Source organism: Tupaia chinensis, unplaced genomic scaffold (genome assembly GCF_000334495.1).
Source record: "Tupaia chinensis unplaced genomic scaffold, TupChi_1.0 Scaffold149501_1, whole genome shotgun sequence".
Classification (NCBI taxonomy): Eukaryota; Metazoa; Chordata; class Mammalia; order Scandentia; family Tupaiidae; genus Tupaia; species Tupaia belangeri.
Window position 1 is genome coordinate 3604713 of NW_006209345.1, and position 21007 is coordinate 3625719.

At 39.5% G+C, this 21007-nt stretch overlaps 1 protein-coding gene across 1 annotated transcript in view; it reads right to left on the minus strand.

Annotated features, from left to right (window-relative positions):
* The window catches only part of TOP6BL (TOP6B like initiator of meiotic double strand breaks), a 153048-nt gene that overhangs the window by 30090 nt on the left and 101951 nt on the right, over nucleotides 1-21007 (minus strand). The window contains 5 exon segments of the mRNA XM_027769429.1: nucleotides 5440-5538; nucleotides 9581-9691; nucleotides 10942-11063; nucleotides 16600-16746; nucleotides 19720-19870. Coding sequence (XP_027625230.1) covers nucleotides 5440-5538; nucleotides 9581-9691; nucleotides 10942-11063; nucleotides 16600-16746; nucleotides 19720-19870 — 630 coding nt within the window.

Here is a 21007-nt window from a genome sequence, read left to right on the forward strand (position 1 = left end):
AATTCTAGGTTGGGAAAAAGCAGTTAGCATAGTGGCTATGTCTCTGGACTCCCATGTAGTCGACCGCAGTTCGTGTCCCGGACCCGGTGGCTTAAAACTCACGCCGGGCGCGTGTGCGTGCGTGCCCAAGACCCCGAGAGGAGAATGAGAAACTGACTATAATCCTTATCTTTGTTTTCTTGTACATTATTATTATTATTATTATTATTATTTTGGAGAGGGTTTTGTTGTAGGGTGCGTGCACTTGCCAGGAAGACAGAGAGAGACAGAGAGACAGAAAGCAATAAATCACCCCCCCCAAAGGGGAGGGCCCAAACCAACAAAGGGGATGGCCACAACACAATCCCTTCTCCTCCATTCTCTCCTCGGGATCTTGGGCACGCTCGCACATGCTCCCAGCGTGAGTTTAAGACTCCAGATCCGGGACTCAAACTATGGTCGACTACATGGGAGTCCAGCGACATAGCCATTACGCCAACTGCTGGTCCCTCTTGTATATTATTTACTTATTTATTTATTTTTGCCATAGGGAGGGCACCACCACGCCCCTTATTTATTTATTTATTTATTTGGAGAGGTTTTCGCTGTAGGGAGCGTGCGCTCGCCAGACAGACAGAGACAGAGAGACAGAAAGCGAGAAATCACCCCCCAGGGGGGATGGTCACACCGCAATCCCTTCTCCTCCATTCTCCTCTCGGGATCTTGGGCACGCATGCACACGTGCCCAGCGTGAATTTTAAGCCACTGGGTCCGGGACGCCAACCGCGGTCAACTACGTGGGAGTCCAGCGACATAGCCATTACGCTAACTGCTGGTTCCCTTCCCCCCCCCGCCTTATTTATTTATTTTTGACCAGAGGACATGGGCATTTGCCAGGGAGAAAGAGAGAGAGAAAGCACTCCATCCCCAGTGGAGCAGTCATGTCACAATGCTTTCTCTTTTACTTCCTATTGGGATTTTGAGCATGCATGCAAGCACACATATCCAGCATGTTTTTCAAACATGGACTGGGATTTGAACCAAACACAGCTGACCATATGGGATCTGGCTCCCTTACCACTAGGCCATCGATGCTCTGTCTGTTTTAAAGATGTCCTCTTCACCAGGGGTTTTAACTAATTTAATTGTCATATGTCTTGATGTTGCTTTTTAAATGTTTCTTGGCTTGGAGTTAGTTCAGTGAGGTTCTTAGGTTATAGATTTCATCAAATTTGGAAGAACTTCAGCCATTACTTCTTCATATATATTTTCTTTTCCCCACATCCCTCTTTGTTAGATTGTCTAATTACGTGTTTATTAAGGCCGATTGAAATTGTTCCATAACTTACTGATACTTTATTATTTATTGACTTTTAGTCTGTTTCATTTCAGATAGTTTCTTTTCTTTTTTTATTTTATTCTATTATTTATTTGTTTTTAAGAGATTTTGGCCATGGTACGCATGCGCTTGCCAGAGAGACAGGGAGAAAGAAAGTGAAAAATCATGCCACAATCCCTTCTCCATTCTCCTCTCGAGATTTGGGCATGCATGCACATGTGCCTGGCATGAGTTTAAAGCCTCTGGGTCTGGGACTCTGAACCACGACTGGCCATGTGGGAGGCCAGTGATGTAACCATTATACCATCTGCTGGCCCCATTTCAGATAGTTTCTATTGTTGTATGTTTTTCCTCAAGTTTCCAATGTGCCATTAGTATTACTCAGTGTAATTTTCATCTCAGACATTGTAGTTTTCATCTCCAAAAAAATTTCTTGGGTCTTTTTTTATCCTATTTACATATCTATATCTTTAACTTTTCCTCAAGCTTCCTATAATAAAATAATAACTGCTCTATGGGGACAATGTAGTAGCTTCACTTGAAGAAAAATCATTGTAAAATGAAATTCAAATGCCATCTGGACCTTGTGGAACTTCCATTTCTCTAGTTAAGTCCATTGGAATAGTATTAAATTTTGTTCTTTTTTTCCCCCATTCTACTTGGCTCTTTTAACACAATGAATTAAGAAGATATCATTCATTTAAGCAGCCAGTGATTGCCATTAGACCGCTTAATACTGTTATTATTATTATTATTACTTTTAGTTTATTTATTTCTTCCATAAGAGAGAGAAAGGAGTACACTCCCCAAAAGGGCTGTCATGCCTCAGTCTACCCATGTCTCAGCCAGCCCAGAACATGGGCATAAGCACGAACCTGGCGTTTATAGGAAGACCCTTAGGACACAACGCAGGACATTCCAATGAGAGAACAGTATCACGGTGTGTTGAATTACCGCTTTACCACAGGGTTGGCCCAATATCGTTACTTTTATGTATAACCTAAGAAATGCTTTTCCATCATATTTTAACCAAAACAACTGGTTTGTGCCTCTTGTGAAATAGGTTCTACAATAAATGTAACTGTCAATGTGAATAGCTTAGAAATCTCCAATGGGTAAGCTACTTAAATGTCTTGAAAGTATTCTCAACTGATCAAATGATAAACTTTTTCAGTATTATTTATCGTTGTACTTGATTGCAGTATTGTGAGGTTTAAACATACATATACTCCACTTGCCTTGGCAAGCCTATTTTTGTGACACAGCAGCAGGGATATAACACTACATTTTTTTTGGTAAAGAATTATTTTATTTCATTTATTATCATTATTATTTGTTTAAATTGACCAGAGAGAGACAGAGAGAGAGAGAAAGGAAAAATAGGAAAGCAAGCCTCCAGGTTCAGGACTCAAATTGTGGCTGGCAATGTGGAAGTCTAGTACCTTAACTACCATACCACCTGCCAGCCCCATAACACTATGTATTAAAAACACCTTTTTTTTGGTAATGAGTTTAATTCCCCCCTCCCCAAATGAATACCAGTAAAATTGTATTAGTTGTGTTATCATCTTATCCTAGTATCTTAATGTTCATTCCTGTTGTCTGAATATCTTCTTAAAAGAAACAGCTGTATTAATGCCTTTTTGTTTTCCAGAGTGTATGCACACTACTGAACAGTGTAGGAGTTTTATGCTTACCATGTGAGTCTTGCAACACTAAAGATAATTTGAATATCAGTCCTGATGGTAATTTCTCCATAAAACATCCTTAAATGGAACATTGTTTTTGAGGTCAAATTCCCCCATCCTCACAAAAATAACCACACAATAAAAATTGTCACATATTGAAAAAAATAATAGTATTTTAATGACTTTGTCTACCAGTTCTATCTGCATATCAGTTCTGGATCAGTATTGACTGAGTTTTCTTTTCATTGTGGGTGTTTTTTCCTGCTTTTTAAGAAGCCTGATACTTTTTTTAAGAATTATTTTTTATTTAATTTTATTTATTCATTCATTTATTTTAATTTGACCAGAGAGAGAGAGAGAGAGGAAAATGAGAAAGTAAGCTGCTAGGTCCAGGACTTGACCCGTGGTCAGCCATGTGGGAGTATCCAGCACCTTAACCACCACTCTACCTGCTGGTCCCCAAGCCTGTTAATTTTTAATTGTATGCAAGGCCCTGTGAATATTACCTTGGTGGATAATGGATATTTTATTCATTTACTTATTTGCTGTGAGTAAAAGAGACAAAGAGTGAGAGGAGAGAGAGACAGTACACCCAACAGGGTTTCAGAGATGCTGCAATCCATTTCTAGCCTTCAGCCAGCCCCAGATCATGGGCACTTTACCACTGCACCATCATTGCCCCTAGTGTGGGATACTTTGTACTTCTATATTCTTGGTGGTTAAGGGGGCTGGATCCCACATGGCCAACTGACCATCATTCTAATTACAGCCTTGGTGGCTTGGAAAACATGTTGGGTGCATGCGTATGTATGCCCAAAATCCAGACAGATTGAAGAAATGGAGGAGAAAGGATTTAGCATGACCATGTCCCTCTGTTTCTCTCTGTCCCTCTCTGGTGAGTGCATGTGCCCTCTGGCAAGAATTAAATATATACATATATATGTATATATTTATACATATATGTATATACTTACATTATCTTGAACTTTGTTCTGTGATGCCATTGAATTATTTGGAAATAGTGTGATCCTTTCAGGTGTTGCTTCTGCATTTAAGCTTTGTTAGACAGGACCAGAGAAGCGTTTATTGTAAGTTTAATTTTTCTTTACTCCTGAGGCAAGATTCTTATTTTACTTAGTGCTCTGTAAATTATGAGGTTTTCCTGTCTGGTTGATGGAAACAGTCACTATTCCTAGTTTTGTGTAAGCTCCCCATTTTGTTCCTTCTAATCTTTCTGAGTGGTTCTTTACCTGAATACTTTCTTCACAAAACAAGCTGGTACTCAAATGAATATTAGAAGGAGAACTTCTGTAGATCTCCAGAATTCTCTCTCTTGCAGCTCTCATCCTTTTGGTTTTCTGTTCTGAAATTTTTAGCTACCTTGGCATCCTTGAATACAACTTAGGGAGACTACCAGGCTTTGACTATTTTTCCTCTCCCTGTCCCATGACCTCCATACTTTCTCTAGGCAGGATGCTGTGGCAGTCATAATTTTGTCTGGTGAAAAAAAAATTTTTTTTATCTCGTAGTAATGACTATTCCATTTTGTTGTCTGATGTTCAATGTCTTGAGACCCATTGTTTCATATTCTGTGTCTGGAATTTTTGTTATTTTTTGGCAAGAGGTAAACCCAGTTTTTGCTACTCCATCTTGGCCAGAAGTCACTGTATAATAATTATCTTTAACCTCTTTTATTTATTCATCCTATATTTTAGGTTCTAGAAAAGTTAATCCTACTGACTTGAGCCAAGGGAGCCAGAAAAGTGGGTTTCAGTTGCACCATTTCTATCAGCTACACCAGAAATAAAAAATATACAGAATTTCCTAGTTACTGTGTAATTTTCCTTGACTTACTTCAGGAGACTATCACAAAAATAGATGAAGTTATAAAACCTCCATGTAGAGACCCCCAACTAATACAAATCTAGATCTCCAGTATCCAAAAAGGCAAACAGAGTGTGTGTATATATATATATATATACGCACATGCACCCAGCATGAGTTTGAAGCCGCTGGGTCTGGGACTCGGACCTTGGTCAACTATGTGGGAGTCCAGCAATGTAATCCTTATGCCATCTGCTAGTCCCTTACATACATTATCTTACTCAAACCTCACAATAATCATTTCAGACATACGTCATTCCTATTCTACTGATAAAAACATTGAAGCTTACGTCGGTTAAATAACTTCCACAATAATGCTAACAACTAGTTAGTGGCAGAAATGGAATTCAAGCAATGTCTAATCATGCTCTTAAACTTAATGCAATACTATGTTCTATAAAGTTTCTATAAACTGCAGTTTTCCTTGTGGAATGGTTAAGCTCTGATAATGCAATCTAAAGCACTTGTATCTACCCAGCCTGAATTCAGAATTCCCATATGTTAAAATAGAAGATTTCTACCAAGTACTGACTATTACTTTACACTTACCTCCTTTACCTCACATGAGCAGTGGTGAAAAAATCGGTGCTGGGTGATTTCATGAAATACTTTATGCAGTTTTGTCCCAAACTCCTGTGTGTCAGCCGCCTAAAATGGTTCAGAAATAGAATGTGTTCAGTTTTAGGACTGGATCAAGGGGTAAGTATTCACAAGAAGTTCGCATGGTGAGAGATGAGAAGTTGAAATACTTTATTTTTTGTTAGGACTTTCCTTAGTCTCTACAGAGACAAGAGAAGTAGAAAGAAAGCCTGGGCTATTTGGCACAAGACAATTGTGGGTTCCTGTATGTCTTTCCATTTCTGTCACCTAAGCAAGATCCTTCAGGCAAGGTCTTTGTTCTCCTATTTCTACAGGAGATAAATATCCTGAGATTCTTCTGTCATGAAAGCATCATTTAAACTGCTCTTTTGTAAAACAAGTTCCAAGAGAATAGAGGTTCTACTAAACAAATGAGGCTGATACTAGAGCTTTTCCTTAGGTAAGCCTTTTAGAGAAGAGAACAAAAGAAGTTTGCACCTACAGGGAATGGGCAACAGCCTTCTACTTTTTAATATAGAATTGCAGGAAGTTAGAGTTAAAGGAACCATACCTGATCTTAAAATATATCACAAAGCTATGATAACCAAAACAGCACAGTATTGGCACAACACACATAGACCAATGGAACAGAATAGAGAATCCAAAAATAAACTCCAAACATATAGTCAATGGATTTTTTTTTTGAGAGGTTTTTGCTATAGGGCACATGTGCTTACCAGAAAGACAGAGAGAGACAGAGAGACAGAAAGCAAGAAACCACCCCCCACCCCAACCCCAGGAAGGATGGCCATGTGCAATCCCTTCTCCTCCATTCTCCTCTTGGGATCTTGGGCATGCATGCACACGTGCCTGGCATGAGTTTAAGCCACTGGGTCCAAGACTCGAACTGCAGTTGACTACATGGGAGTCCAGCAATGTGGCTATTACACTATCTGCTGGTACTGCCAGCTGATTTTTTAACTAAAGACAGAAAACAAGCCAGTGAAGAAAACAGATTTTCTTCAGCAAATGGTGCTGAAAGAACTAGATATTCACCTGCAAAATAAATAAATAAATAAATAAAAAATAAAAAAAGAAAAAGAAAGAAAGAAAAAAGAAAAAGAAAAAGAAATAGGACCCTACCTTTCACCATTAACAAAAATCAACTCAAAATGGATCAAAGCCTAAACTATGAAACTACTGGTGGAAAACACAGGAGAAACACTTGAAGACACTGGAATAGGAAAACATTTTTCTTAAATAAGATTCTTAATACATAGGCAGTAATTCCAAAAATAGACAAGTGAGATTATATCACACTAAAAAAACTTCTGCACAGCAAAGGAAAAATTAAGCAGGGTAAAGAGACAATCCACAGAATGGGAGAACATATGTGCAAACTATGCCTCTGATAAGGAATTGATAATCAGGATATATACAAAATTCAAGCAAGTCACAGGCAAAAAATTTTTTAAATGAATAAATGAGCTGAAAAGACAACTCTCTAAGGAAGACATAGAAATGGCCAATAAGCGTATGAAAAATGCTCAATGTATCTTATCTGAAGGGAAATATAAACAAAACCACAATAAGATACAATTTACTACCCTGTTAGAATGGCTATGATCAAAAAAACAAACAAACAAACAAACAAATAAACAAAGAATGACTAGCGACGATGAGACTGCAGCAAAAGGGTTCCCTACTATACTGTTGGTGGGAATGTAAATTAGTACAGCCACTCTGGAAAACAATATGGAGTTCCTAAAAAACCTACAAATGGAACCACCACATGACACAGTAATCCAATTCCTCAGTATTTACCCCAAAGACAGAAAAAATGTTAGAAAGACATTTGCACACCCATGTTCACTGCAGCATGATTCACAATTTCTAAGACATAGAATCAACCTAAGTGTCCAAGAACTGATGACTAGAGTGAAAAAATGTGGCATATATACACCATGGAATATTTCTCAGACATAAAGAATAAGACCATATTATTTGATAAGAAGTGGATGCATATAGATGGTTCAGTGCTAAGTAAAAAAAGCCAGAGTATGAAAGATAAACATTGTATATCCTCCAGAAGAATGGTTTATTACTTTAGATTAAAACAACACAGTAGAGGGCCGGTCCATGGCAGCATGGTTAAGACAGCTGGATTCCACATGGTTGACTATATGGCTCAAGTCCTGGACCCGGTTACTTGAAAAACATTCTGGGCATGGGTACATGTATGCCTAAAATCCTGAGAGGAGAATGAAAGAAAAGGGCTGCAGCATGGCCATCCTCCCTGGGCATGTTTTCTCTCTCTTCCCTATCCCTAGAGAGTGCATATGCTCTATAGCAAACAAAAACAAAAACAAAAACTACACAGTGGAATACTGGTTAACCAAAACAAAATTCTAAGACTGCTGAAACATGGAGAATATTGAATTATATAATATATGAAAATAGAATGCTTTGGTTATAACTATATAATATATATGAGATAATATGCAAAAATTAAAAATCACAGTGATTAATTAGTTATTATTTAAATTTTTGTGTTAAACTATCTTTTCAAGAAAAAAAGGAAAACAGGGACCAGCAGTTACCATAATGGCTATGTTGCTGGACTCCCACGTACTCGACCGCAGTTCGCGTCCCGGACCCAGTAGCTTGAAACTCACGCTGGGCACGTGTGCGTGCGTGCCCAAGATCCCGAGAGGAGAATGGAGGAGAAGGGATTGCAGCGTGGCCATCCATCCGGGGGGGGATTTCTCGCTTTCTGTTCTCTCTCTCTCTGTCTGTCTGGCAAGCGCACACGCCCTATAGCGAAAATCTCTCTCTCAAAAAAAAGGAAAACAAAATGAAACAACAAACATGGAATGAATGTGTTACACACTGACAATACTAATAGGTCAGCACACATCCCTAAAAAGGAGGAAAAAAACTAACATTTACTGAGAACCTATTGTTATTCATTTTTACATTATCTTAGTCTATTTTCCTGTAGACTGAATGGCTTATAAACAATAGAAACAAATTATTGTAGACTGGGTAGCTTATAAACAATAGAAATTGATTTCCCACTGTTGTGGAGTCTGGAAGCCTGAGATCAGGGTGTCAGTATGGTTAGATACTAGGCAGTCTTTTTCTGGGCTGCAGACCATCCACTTCTCATTGTATTCTCACATGGTAGAAGGGCAAGGGTCTCTCTGGGGCTTCTTTTATTAAAGGCACTAATCTCATGCATGAGTATGGAGCCTGGTGACTAATCACCTCCCAAAGACCTCATACCTTCCTTTTTTTTTTTTTTTTTTTTTAGGTATAGCAAAGAGGGGAGTTTATTGAAGGAGAGGGAAGGAAAAACAGAGCTCCCAAGAGAAGTCCTGGAAAATGGGTTGTGGAAGAGGAACTGGGGTGAGAGGTTTTTATCTGGGACTGAGGGGCCTTGTTCAGGTTTCCCTCATACTTCTTAATACCATCACCTTAGGGATTAGGACTTCAACGTATGAATTTTGAGGAGATACAAACATTTAGACCACAACATGCATTTAGCCCTCGCTCTCATAATAATGTGAGGTACTATTATTCTTTCCAGTTTGTAGATGACGCCCAGAGAAGTTTAGGCCTAGTAGCTAGTAAGTAAATAAGTTGGGATTTGATCCCAAACCTGTGATTACCAAACATTCCATTCTGTCACATATGTAGTACTTAGGATTTCTCAGTTATTTCCAGTGTCTTCTGTCATCATGAGGTAGCAGAGCATTCTTCAACAAGGAATTGGTAATCATGAATCTAATCCTAGCTCTATCTTAACTAGCTATGTGATCTAAGGGAAGTATAAATCTTAAATATTGGGTGGTCAGAAAGTCTTTTTGCATAAAAAAGTATGTCATGTTTTTCCAATGACCCAGTAATTTGTTGCCTCATTTACAAAATGGTATATACACTACTATTCATTCAACAAACATTTCTTAAAATACGTAAGCCTACTACTATACATGATCATAGTAAGAGCAAATGAAGTAATGTTTCTGAAAGCATTGTATATATACAAAGATAAGTAGTAGAATATCATTAAAACTCTGACACTACAAAGCATCCACCATCTCTCACTAACTTCAAGGGTCTTGAGACACATCTTTCGGAAGCTGCTGCTGGTGCTTCCAGTCACGATGTTCATGATGGAATTCACGGCCACTGAGAGTGAGGCCTGAAGTTTCTGATGAGCCTAGACAAAACAAGTAAGAGGACACTGTATTCATCACAAGCTCCTGGTTTAGAGAATCCTAAAGGGAATCACTAGATTTCAGTCAGGACAAAATTTTAGCAATTCCTCCTTTATAACAATACTGAGATCATTCATGACACCTAGAGATTAAAATAAAATTTTAAGTATTCTTTCACAGAGATGACTTAGACACATTCAGAAAAGACAAGCACAAGGAACTGAACAATGAAACAAATATACTTTAAAAAAAAAGATTTAGGGCTTGCCCCATAGCCTAGTGGTTAAGGGAGTCAATAGCAGTTCAAATCCCAGCCCTAGCAGCTTGAAAAACATAATAAATACATGTGCACGCATGCCTCAAGTCCCACCAAGATGAAGAAATGGAGAAGGGATTGCAGCGGGACCACACCCCATTGAATTGCTTTCTCCCTATCTCATTCTATCTCTCTGATGAGTGCATGTACTTGCTGGCAATTAAAAAAAGTGAAAAAACTTTAAGTTTTACTCTCTTAGTGTGTTTTTACCTGAATAGGGGACCATATGAAGTAAGAAATATCTTCTCAAAAGCATATAGGATGGAGAGATTCAGAAATTCCAGCAAGAAGCGGTATTACAAGTAGGAAATGGGTGAAAAATGTAAGATTTAGTGAAGCAGCTGCTCCAGAAGTATGTGTGAAAAGGGAAAATGTGTAGATAAGAGTTACATTATCAGTCATTTTTCTCTATTATCTCTGTCCCTACTTACCCAAACACACCTAGTCTTACCATTGGGAGGTAAGACTACACAAGCTGGTTATAGTGACACATCTAACTAAAGCTGGAGTTCCTAGGCTAGATGCAGTGTTACATGATGACCTCAGGAGACAGAAGAAGAGAGAAGGGACATTTAAGGAAGAAATGGCTCATAGGCCCTGCCTGCCATATACTCTTTTTTTTTTGAGACATTTTTGCTATAGGGTACGTGTGCTCGCCAGAAAGACAGAGACAGAGAGACAGAAAGCGAGAAATCATCCCCTGGGGGGATGGCCATGCTGCAATCCCTTCTTCTCCATTTTCCTCTCGGGATCTTGGGCATGCACGCACATGCGCCCGGTGTGAGTTTAAGCCGCCAGGTCCGGGACTTGAACCACGGTTGACTACATAGGAATCAAGTGACATAGCCATTACACTAACTGCTGGTCCCCCTGCCATATACTCTTGATATCTTTTTCTAAGTGAGTAGGAGATAGGAAGCTGTGAATTCTTATTACCTTGGTAGCCTCGTGATGCTGCTCTAAGACTTGGTCCACAGTGAACTGGATGGAATCTCGCACCACACTGTGGCTTTTCATGAGGATGGCACTAAGATGAGTTGTGAGCAAAGTGTGGACTCCTAAGGGGACAGAAATGTTAGTAACCATGAGCAGAGATGATTTCTCCAAGATTACTGTTCATATCACTGATTCAGGGCTTGACACTGGAAAAGATGTCTCTTAGAAGAGACAACTTCTTCCTATGCACAAATAATTACTTTTTTTAGACCAAAACCCTTAGCAACTTACAAACCCACACAGTTCCCACTTAATTTTTTAAAGTTTAGAAAAATTAATGAAGAATACAATTATTTTTGAAGAAATAAATGAAGGATCCTGCTTATTTCATAACATAAATATATGCTACATATGATAGACAGTGATACTGATGACTCATAAAAGAGAAGAGAAAGAGGGAGAAGGAAGTCTCCTGGAGTGTGTCTACCTGCGCCATTCCTATCAGAACATCACCATTGCATTGAGCCAGCGTTACTGACAATGTGTCAATGATTTCAAGTGTGCCATGGTAAAGAAAAGGTGAAAACTCACCAAGATGTCTCTAAGAACTGTTTGTATAAAGTCTTTTTAAACAATTATTATTTTATTTAACTTTATTTATTTATTTTAATCTGATCAGAGAGGGGCAGAGTGTGAAAGAGAAAGAAGGAAAGTGAAAAAGCAAGCTGCCAGGTTCAGGACTCGAACCACGGTCAGCCATGTGGGAGTCCAGTGCCCATAAACACCACACCACCTGTTGACCCCAGGTATAAAGTCTTTTAAAATGAGAGACTATCTGATAAAGTAATCATAGGCACCACTGCTCAGCGTTATTCAGAAAAGCTAACACTAGAGAACAAAGGGCAAAAATGTGTAATCAAACAATAGGCTATCATCTACTAATCCTGAGGAAGCAACCACAAGAAAATGAATTCACTTTACAGGGAAACTGGGTAAATTCTTCGTTACTAATCTTTCTGTTCTCAGTGTTTTTCTCCTCTCCTCTGGATAGTCTGTTCAAAGATACTATGGTGAAGTAACCTAAGGCTGCCTGGCTTTTTTCAAGACTGCATTAAAAATGTAAACCAGAGGGCACCCAGCCCCTTAGCATGGTGGTTAAGTGTTGTGCTTTTTAGTCAGATACCACGTAGTCCACCATGGTTCAAATCCCGGCCCCAGCAGCTTAACAAACTTGATGGTAGTGTGTGCATGCATGCCCCAAATCCTGACAGGATGGAGAAATGGAGGAAAAAGGATTGCAATGTGATCACACCCAATTGGAGAATACTTTATCTCTGGCAAGCACACATGCTCTTGGGCAATAAAAAAGTAAATATATATATAAATATATATGTACACACACACACACACACACACACACACACACACATATATATATATAAACTTTAAAAATGAAAGCAAGAGGAACATTTCTACTTTAAGGCACATAGTGTTTTCCCTGTAGAGAGGGTAGTGTGTGGTTAGCTCAAGAGCAGTCTGGAGTTAGAGGTAGGAGAACACAGATTGTAGGGTCATTTCTACCACCAGCTAATGATGACTAAGTCACTTCACTTTTCCCACTACAGTGCAGAAAATGGCTTATATCACTTGCTCTCCTAAGTATGTTGTGTAGATAAACTGCAATAATGTATATAAAGTGTTTTGAAATATTCAAAGGGAAGATATTATTACTCTTAGGATGGTATATCATCTGGATTACTATTTTCTACAGTTTGGTCCTAAGAATTGCTTCAAGAAATCAGACCCCCTTTGAAAGCAGAAATTTAATTAAAAAGCTGAAGTTCATTCCTAAAACTGCTGATACCACCAGATGCTTTTGACGTCGTGGCAAAATAACAAGTTAATCATAGAAAGTTACCATGACAAGGTAGGCAGAAGGCCAATTACGGATTTTTTTAAGACACATGGAAACAGACTGTAACTCTGCACAATCTGTTTCCAAAAGAAGGAGATCTGGATAAAGATTTCAAGGATATGAGAAAGAAGGCAAAAGAGAGAGTAAAATCATAGCGTCTCTATCTATGGCTACCTCCTCACACTGTACATTTTCTTCAGGGTTAGTCCTAACTACCAGATGTATATGATTTTAAAAGACACTTACTACGTTTACTAATGAATGGTTTTAAAATATTTTTTTATTTATATTTACTTATTTATTATTTTAATTTGACCAGAGACAGAGACAGAGAGGAAAATGAAAAAGCAAGTTACCCGGTCCAGGACTTGAACCTTGGTCAGCCATGTGAGAGTTTATCACCTTAACCACCACCTGTTGGCCCCATGAATCTCTTTTTAATTCAATACTGAGTACAATTACTGAGCTATGACAAGTCCTCAGAATCCATTTAACTGGAAGTACATAAATTATCATAGTACTACAGGAATGATAGGTAACACTGGTGTCTGAAGAATTGGAGCTCTTAAAGTATGTTTATTAGCATTTAGAACATGGTATCAGGCTTCCATTATCCTAGGATTACCTTCTGGCAGACCTTAAAAAAAAGTACCAGAAGATAGCAAATCTTAAGTCTTAAGACAGATTTTAGACTTGGAAAGGCCTTTGGTATTACCTAATCTAACAATCTCATGTTCTTTTTAAATTTTTTTTATTAATTAAAATTTTTACATGAGAGACAGAAGAGAAAAAAAAGAGATTTTTCATAAGGTCTTACTATATCCCAAATCTCCTGTCCCAGCTTCCCAGCTAGCTAGGACTACAGGCACGTGCCTCTGCACCCAAACTGGTTAGATTGAGCCAAACCAAGCCTGGACCTCTCATGTAGTTTCAGATTCCAAGTAGCAGTGTCTTACCAATGTGTTCCTCCACCGCTGAGTCAATCTCATCTTCAAGATATGAAAAGGGAGTTCAGATAATTTATGTGACTTGTCTCCCATAAATAACTAAGGAAGCTAGAAGCAGTGCTAAAATTAAACCCAGGTCTCTTGAGTCTACCCTGACATCCTTTTCACAATACTAAGCTGCTTCTCTTATTAGCCTCTGTCTATGTGAGCACAGGTCAGATGACAGCCCTAGTAATCCTCACCTTACTGAAGTCTCATTAGTTTGAGTTTCTTCTGTTTCCCATTTTCCTGTCCTTAATGGAACAGCAGGGTAGCAAAGAATACCAACTCAAATAAAGAGTTAAAGCCATAGCCCAGGAAAGCCTGTATGAGTAAGTACATATTGAAAAAAGGTAGGAGGAGCTGGGGAGAAGGCAGCAGCAGGAAGAATCCCACAGTTGACAATGGTTTGTTCAACAAATAGCTGGCATCCGTCAATGAGCTTTTCTGATCTAGGATTGCAAGCCACCTCATTTATCTCATTTCTCATATGACTCACTGGGACCCACACTGAACAACAACGGAATGCCTGGAGAATAAAATTTCATGAAAATACATTGGCCTACAGAGAAAGCAGAATGTATAAATGTATTAGGAAAAACTAAATGGAGGCTTATGAACCCCTCTCAAACTTTTATAACTTCTACTTCTCCTCATGACGTCCCTCAGTGTAGGAGGACATTGAGAAACACTTAAATTTATGTCTCAGTGTTTCCTGGATTAAAATGAATAAGTCAACTCCAGCTCACATTCGGTATTTTTCAAAATTTTGCTGTATATACATACACACATATATATGTAATATATACATATATATATATTTTTAGATTTTTGCTATACGACATGTGAGCTCACCAGAAGGACAGAGAGAGACAGAGAGACAGAAAGTGAGAAATCACTCCCCAGGGGGATGGTCACGCCACAATCCCTTCTCTTCCATTCTCCTCTTGGGACCCTGGGCATGTACACATACGTGCCCAGTGTGAGTTTTCAGTTGCCGGGTATGGGACTCTAACTGCTGTCAACCATATGGGAACCCAGTGATGTAACCATTATGCCATCTGCTGATCCTGAAAATTTTGCTATGTTTAGAATCACCTGAAAATCTTGTTTACAATACAGATTATTGAGTCATAACCGATTCTCACATTATGGCAAAATAATAAATTATTGGCCCAGGAACCTGCATATTTTCAAATAGTCCAGATGACTCTGATGCATGTGTTTCATGGACCACAAACTGAAACAACTGCTTTCCCTCTAACACAGAGTGAATCTTTCTGATAATAGATCATTGCTTGTGCAATGACCCCTTTGCAGGCCTGAACTAGGACAGGCAGACATTTCTGGATTCTACCTGGAAAAGGTACTATGGTGACAGAAAGTGCTCAGGTCTGGGACACATCACAATCATCTGAGACCTACCTCAGCCTAAGAAAATCAGAATGCCTGGAAGTGAGGTTTGGAATTTTTTTTTCTTTCCTTTTCTCTCTCTCTCTTTTTTTAAAGTTTACTATAGGGCATGTGCACTCACTGGAGAGAGACAGAAAGGGACAGAAAGAAAATGAGAAAGCACCCTTGGGGGATGACCACACCATAATTCCTCGTTTTCTATTCTCTTCTTGGGATTTTGGGCATGTACACACATGCATCAGCATGTTTTTCAAGCCACTGGGTCTGAGACTCAAACCATAGTTGGTCATGTGGAATCCAGATGCCTTAACCACCATGCCACCTGGTTGACCTGGTTTGGACATTTTTTTAGCAGCTCCCCAGATAATATTGAGTACTGATCTTAGGTAATACACTCCATACAGAAAATTATATTAAGTGTCTGCTGATTTCTGGCCAACCAAATCTGAGAATGTCATTTTCCCTTCCACTGTCAAAGAAAGTGACACCCCCAAATAGGACATGGTCGTGACACCATCCTTTCTTCTCTTTCCTCTATCCTGTCAGGATTTGGGAACACAAATACAATGCCCAGCATGTTTTGTAATTTTTTGTTTTTATTTTTAGTATTTGCTTTCTTTTTTAAAAAAGAATTATTTTATTCTCTTTCTCTTTCTTTTAATTTGACCAGAGAGGGACAGAGTGAGAGAGAGAGAAAGAGAGAGAGACAGAAAGTGAGAAAGCAAGCTGCCAGGTCTGGGACTCAAACCATAGTTGGCAATGTGGGAGTCCAGCACCCTTAACCACCATGCCACCTGCCAACTCCAGTATTTTCTTTCTTTATTCATGATAGTGCATGCACTCATGAGAGACAGAGGAACACTCTCCACAGGGTCTGGTCACATCATGATTCTCTACATCCACTCCTACAGCCTGTCAAATTCTGGCCCCTTATGCATATTCCTGGAGTGTTTCAAGCTGACTAGGTCAGAGATTTGAACCACAGTCACCATGTAAGATCCAACTTGTCCTGAGCAGCATATTACCACTGTGCCACAGAGTCAGACCCTATCCCAACATGTTTTTTCAATGGGACTCAAACCAAGGTTGGCCATATGGGATCTGGCTCCCTTAACACTAGGTTACAGAGCCTAAGACCATTATCATTTAAGTGAAGCAGCAACATACAGATCTTTTCCACAGAGCATATATTTTGTTTTATTTATCAAGAAAGGCTTTTTAATGACATTCTTAATTCTATAAACATATATCTAACTCAGATATATGTATTACAAAGTTCTCCTTTCTTTATCCTCTTAAGCATTTGGCACACACAAGCAGGTGGCCTCATTCTCCTGTACCTACCCCAGATTTCCACTTGCTGAAACAGAAATCCACTGTGGAAATCCACAAAGAGAAAAAGTAGCAGAGTTTGTTCCTGAGAGTCCATATTCTGAGACTGATCTTCCTCACTGGGTTGTACCTGATAACTCACATCCGGAAGCACCAAGTCTAGAGGACAAGATATTAAACAAATTTCTAAGATAAGTAAAACCCTCAAAATGTTAAATGACTAAAGATAATACACCCTGAACAAGGAAGGATGTAAGCATCAGAGATCTATATGTGAACACTTAATTCCCCTCCTGAACCTGTTTCTCAAGTCACATGATAGAAGTAATTAATAGCGGCTCACAGAAAGAACATCAAAATGACTGGGTGTGTAAAACACAAACCAAACAGCATTCCTTTGCCTTGACTAGGAGGCACTACAGAATAAACTTATGTACTCTGCATACAACTTTCTAAGGCAGGTATGGGTAGTAACAGGTGGAAGTCAGACTCAGTCTCGAGTAATGATAATAGCTAACCTGTGTTAAATGTTTACTGCATGACAGACACCATATAACATTCTTTGCAAAAACCAGGAGTCTTTCACATCACTCTGGGTAGGACATTCTTCCGCCCTTTCACAGATCAGAAAAGAGTCACAGATAAGTTAAATATATTGCCCAATGTGAGCTAATATGTGGTGGAACTGTTTTAGACCTTACTGGACTGACTCCAGAATCTGTGATCTTAACCACAAAACTATGTATTTGTGTTTTCAAGTAATCCAATGCCCTATGGTCACTTTCTAGCACCTTTATCCTTTAGAATACAATCAAGATAGTCCTACATTCCAGATCCACATAGAGAGGCACTTCAACATGGATCCTGATTCTGTCTTTCAGAGTAATCAGGGAAAAAAAAAAGGAAAGAGATGAGTGGACATTTTCTATATTATTAATTTCCAGCATTAACTGAGCAAGTTCAGGCATCATGAATTGACAAAAAATTAAGGAAATCACAGAAAAAGAGACGTAGAGAGCACTAGAAATTCAACTAGGTCCTCCCTCTATTCAAAATCCTAATGGCATGACATCCCAACTATTAAACATTCTTTCCTCACAAAACCACTTACCTTTAGAGACCCTATCCTAGGACACCCTTCTCTCATACTTACCAATGGAATAACTACCCACTCACACACACACAAAAAAAAATAGAGAGAGAGAGAGAGAGAAAGAGAGAGAAACTTATCTTGGGCCAGCCACTACAGTGGTGGTTAAAGCAGCTGGATCCCACACGGGCAACTTCACAGTTTGACCCAGATCCAGTAGCTTGAAAAACACACGAGGCAAGTGTGCATGCATGCACAAAATCTCAAAAGGAAAATAAAGGAGAAAGGATTGCTGCATGGCCATCATCTCTGGGGGATTATTTCTCACTTTTCCTTCCTCTCCCTGCCTCCTCCTCCAGTGAATGCATGCATGTTACAGCAAAATTTAAAAAGAAAAAAAGAAAAAAAACAACCTCCTAGACATTGGCCCATGTTTGCATATTCCTATTTCCCAGCTTTATTTATTGGTTCTGTCACTAACCATCCAAATCTTTTTTAAGAGAGATTTTTGCTATAGAGAGTGTGTACTCACCAGAGAGGCAGAGAGAGAGAGACAGAGACAGAAAGTGAGAAATCACTCCCCAGGGGGGATGGCCACGCCGCAATCCCTTCTCCTCCATTCTCCTCTCAGGATCTTGGTCACACATGCACACGTGCCCAGTGTGGGTTTTAAGCCACCAGGTCCAGGACTTGAACTGTGGTCAACTATGTGGGAGTCCAGCAACATAACCATTACGCCATCTGCTGGTCCCTAACCATCCAACTTTTAGCATGAGTCACCCAAAGTTAATGTGGTTAGGCTCCACTTGAACATTATAGATAGGTTTCTAGGTTTAACACTATTATGTCTTACACTTATGTTGTATTTTAATTTTTTTCCAAATAGTTTTTGTTTCGTTTTGTTGTTAGTTTTTTTGCCATAGGACAGACACATGCACTCACCAGAGGGGCAGTGAGAGGGAAAGTGAGAAATCATCTCCTGCAGGGATGGCCATGCCACAAACCCTTCTTCTCCATTTTCCTCTTGGGATTTTGGGGCATGCATGCTCAGATTTTCATTTGTCTTTTCTTTTCTTTTTTTTTTTAAGAGGTTTTTGCCATAGGGCGTGTGCACTCGCCAAAGAGACAGAGAGAGACAAAGACACAGAAAGCAAGAAATCACCCCCCAGCGGGGGATGGCCACACCGTGCTTCCTTCTTATTCATCCTACCCTTGGGACTCTGGGCATGCATGCACACACGTCCAGCGTGAGTTTCAAGCCACTGGGTTTGAGACTCGAACTGCAGTTGACCATGTAGGAGTCCAGTGACACAACTGTTATGCCACCTGCCAGTCCACTTGGCATGATTTTCAAGTCACCAGGTCCATGTGGGAGTCTAGCATCTCAACCATTACACCACTTGCTGGCTCCCTGAGTAGTTTTATGTGGATAGGGAGTATCTCTCTTCCAGAATAGTTCAAAGGTATAATTGTTCTTTTTCTCACCTTTCTAAAGCCCTGGAGTTGACAGATTAAGGTACAACAGAATGCACCCAAACAAGTTCCTAGAAAAATGACTAAGCATGAAGGAGGCAGCAAAGGAAGCAAGAGAACCAGCATCAATGTACAATGACAATGTGCAATGTGATGGCTGCAGCTTGCCTATGTGACACTTGCCTGTCTCATTCTAAGTGGACTCTCAAACTGCGTCAGATGCCCACACCCACGCCCCCAACCTAAGCCATTAGATCACTGGATTCTATTTTTATATAAAACTACTATTTATATTTCTTTGCATTTCTCTAATATTCTTTTTTTTTTTTTTTAAGAATTATTCTATCTAACTTTATTTATTTATTTTAACTTGACCAAGAGGGACAGAGTAAGAGAGAGAGAGAGAAAGAAGGAAAGTGAGAAAGCAAACCACCAGGTCTGGGACACAAACCATGGTCCATGAGCCATGTGGGAGTCTAGTGCCCTTAACCACCATGCCACCTGCTGGCCCCCATTTCTCTGTTATTCTTCAAGTTTCTTCATTCCTGTGCAAAGAGAGGGAGGCATACCTCTTTCCAAGTTGAGATCAAAATTGGGCACCATATACAAGCGGTATTTCTTCCAGTCACTGAAATAAGAGTTCTCTCTGAAGAAAGTAGTAATTGGCTGCTCCCGACTTGAAAATATCAGAGGCAGACCCAAAGGTCTGTATAGAAATATGTATAGTTGTTAAAGAAAATGATCAAATTTCAGTTTCTTATGACTCTTTCTACTTGCATAAAACAAACAACACTGACTTGGCTCACACTTCCAGAAATAAAAAAGTATGCTAGGCAATTACATATTAAACCCTTTCCACACCCACAATAAGTGTGAGGCACCTGAGATAGATCCACTAGGATCCCCAGAAACTGATTCTGGGTATGATGAGTTTAATTTCTTTTTATTGGTCTAGTTATTTCTTTTTATTGGTCTAGTTTATTCATCCTATTTATTCTACCATAAGTTTGAGTGGCACCACACACTAAACACTGCACTAAGTTCTAGGAGAATCAAGATGAATATCTAGATTTAATATCTATTCACAAGTTATCATAATGTACGGGAAACAGACATAAAAACCAGTAAATTGTAATACAATCTGATAGGCTAGAATAAAAGTGTACAAAGAAGGGGCCAGCAGGTGGTAGGTTAAGGCACTGGACTCCCACATGGTTGACCAGTTTGACCCCCAAACTGGCAGCTTGAAAATCACACTGGACACGTGTGCATGTGACTTTAAATTCCTGAGAGATGAGATTGCAGCATGGCCATCCCTCTCAGGGGGTGATTTCTCACTTTCCCTCTCTCTTTCTCTATGGTGAATGTACACTTATGGGGAAAAAAAAAAAGGCTGAAACCTTGAGACAGAAAGACAAGCACATCCAACAGGGTCTTCAGCAATCCATCCCAATTCTCAGCTGACCCAGATCCAGACCTAAGCATAAGCATACACCTAGCATACGCAAAGAGGTCCAGGGACACAAGACCAGGATAATCCCTGAGTTTGTGAGTCCAGTATATCATTACTGTACCACCACCTGGCCCCCAAAGGAGTTTTTTCTAGGAAGTATTTTAATATATTCAGATTCAGAAGGAAATTTCCTCATTGTCTCCAACCCTATTCTCTAATTGAGACAAAAGAAGATAGGCTCTGGGGCCAACAGGTGGCATAGTGGTTAAGGTGCTGGACTTCCACATGGGTGACTATGGTTCAAATCCCAGACCTAGCGTCTTGAAAATGTGTGCCCCATTCCCAAGAGGATAAGAGACTGCAGTGTAGCCATCCTCCTGGGGGGGGTGATTTCTCCCTTTCCC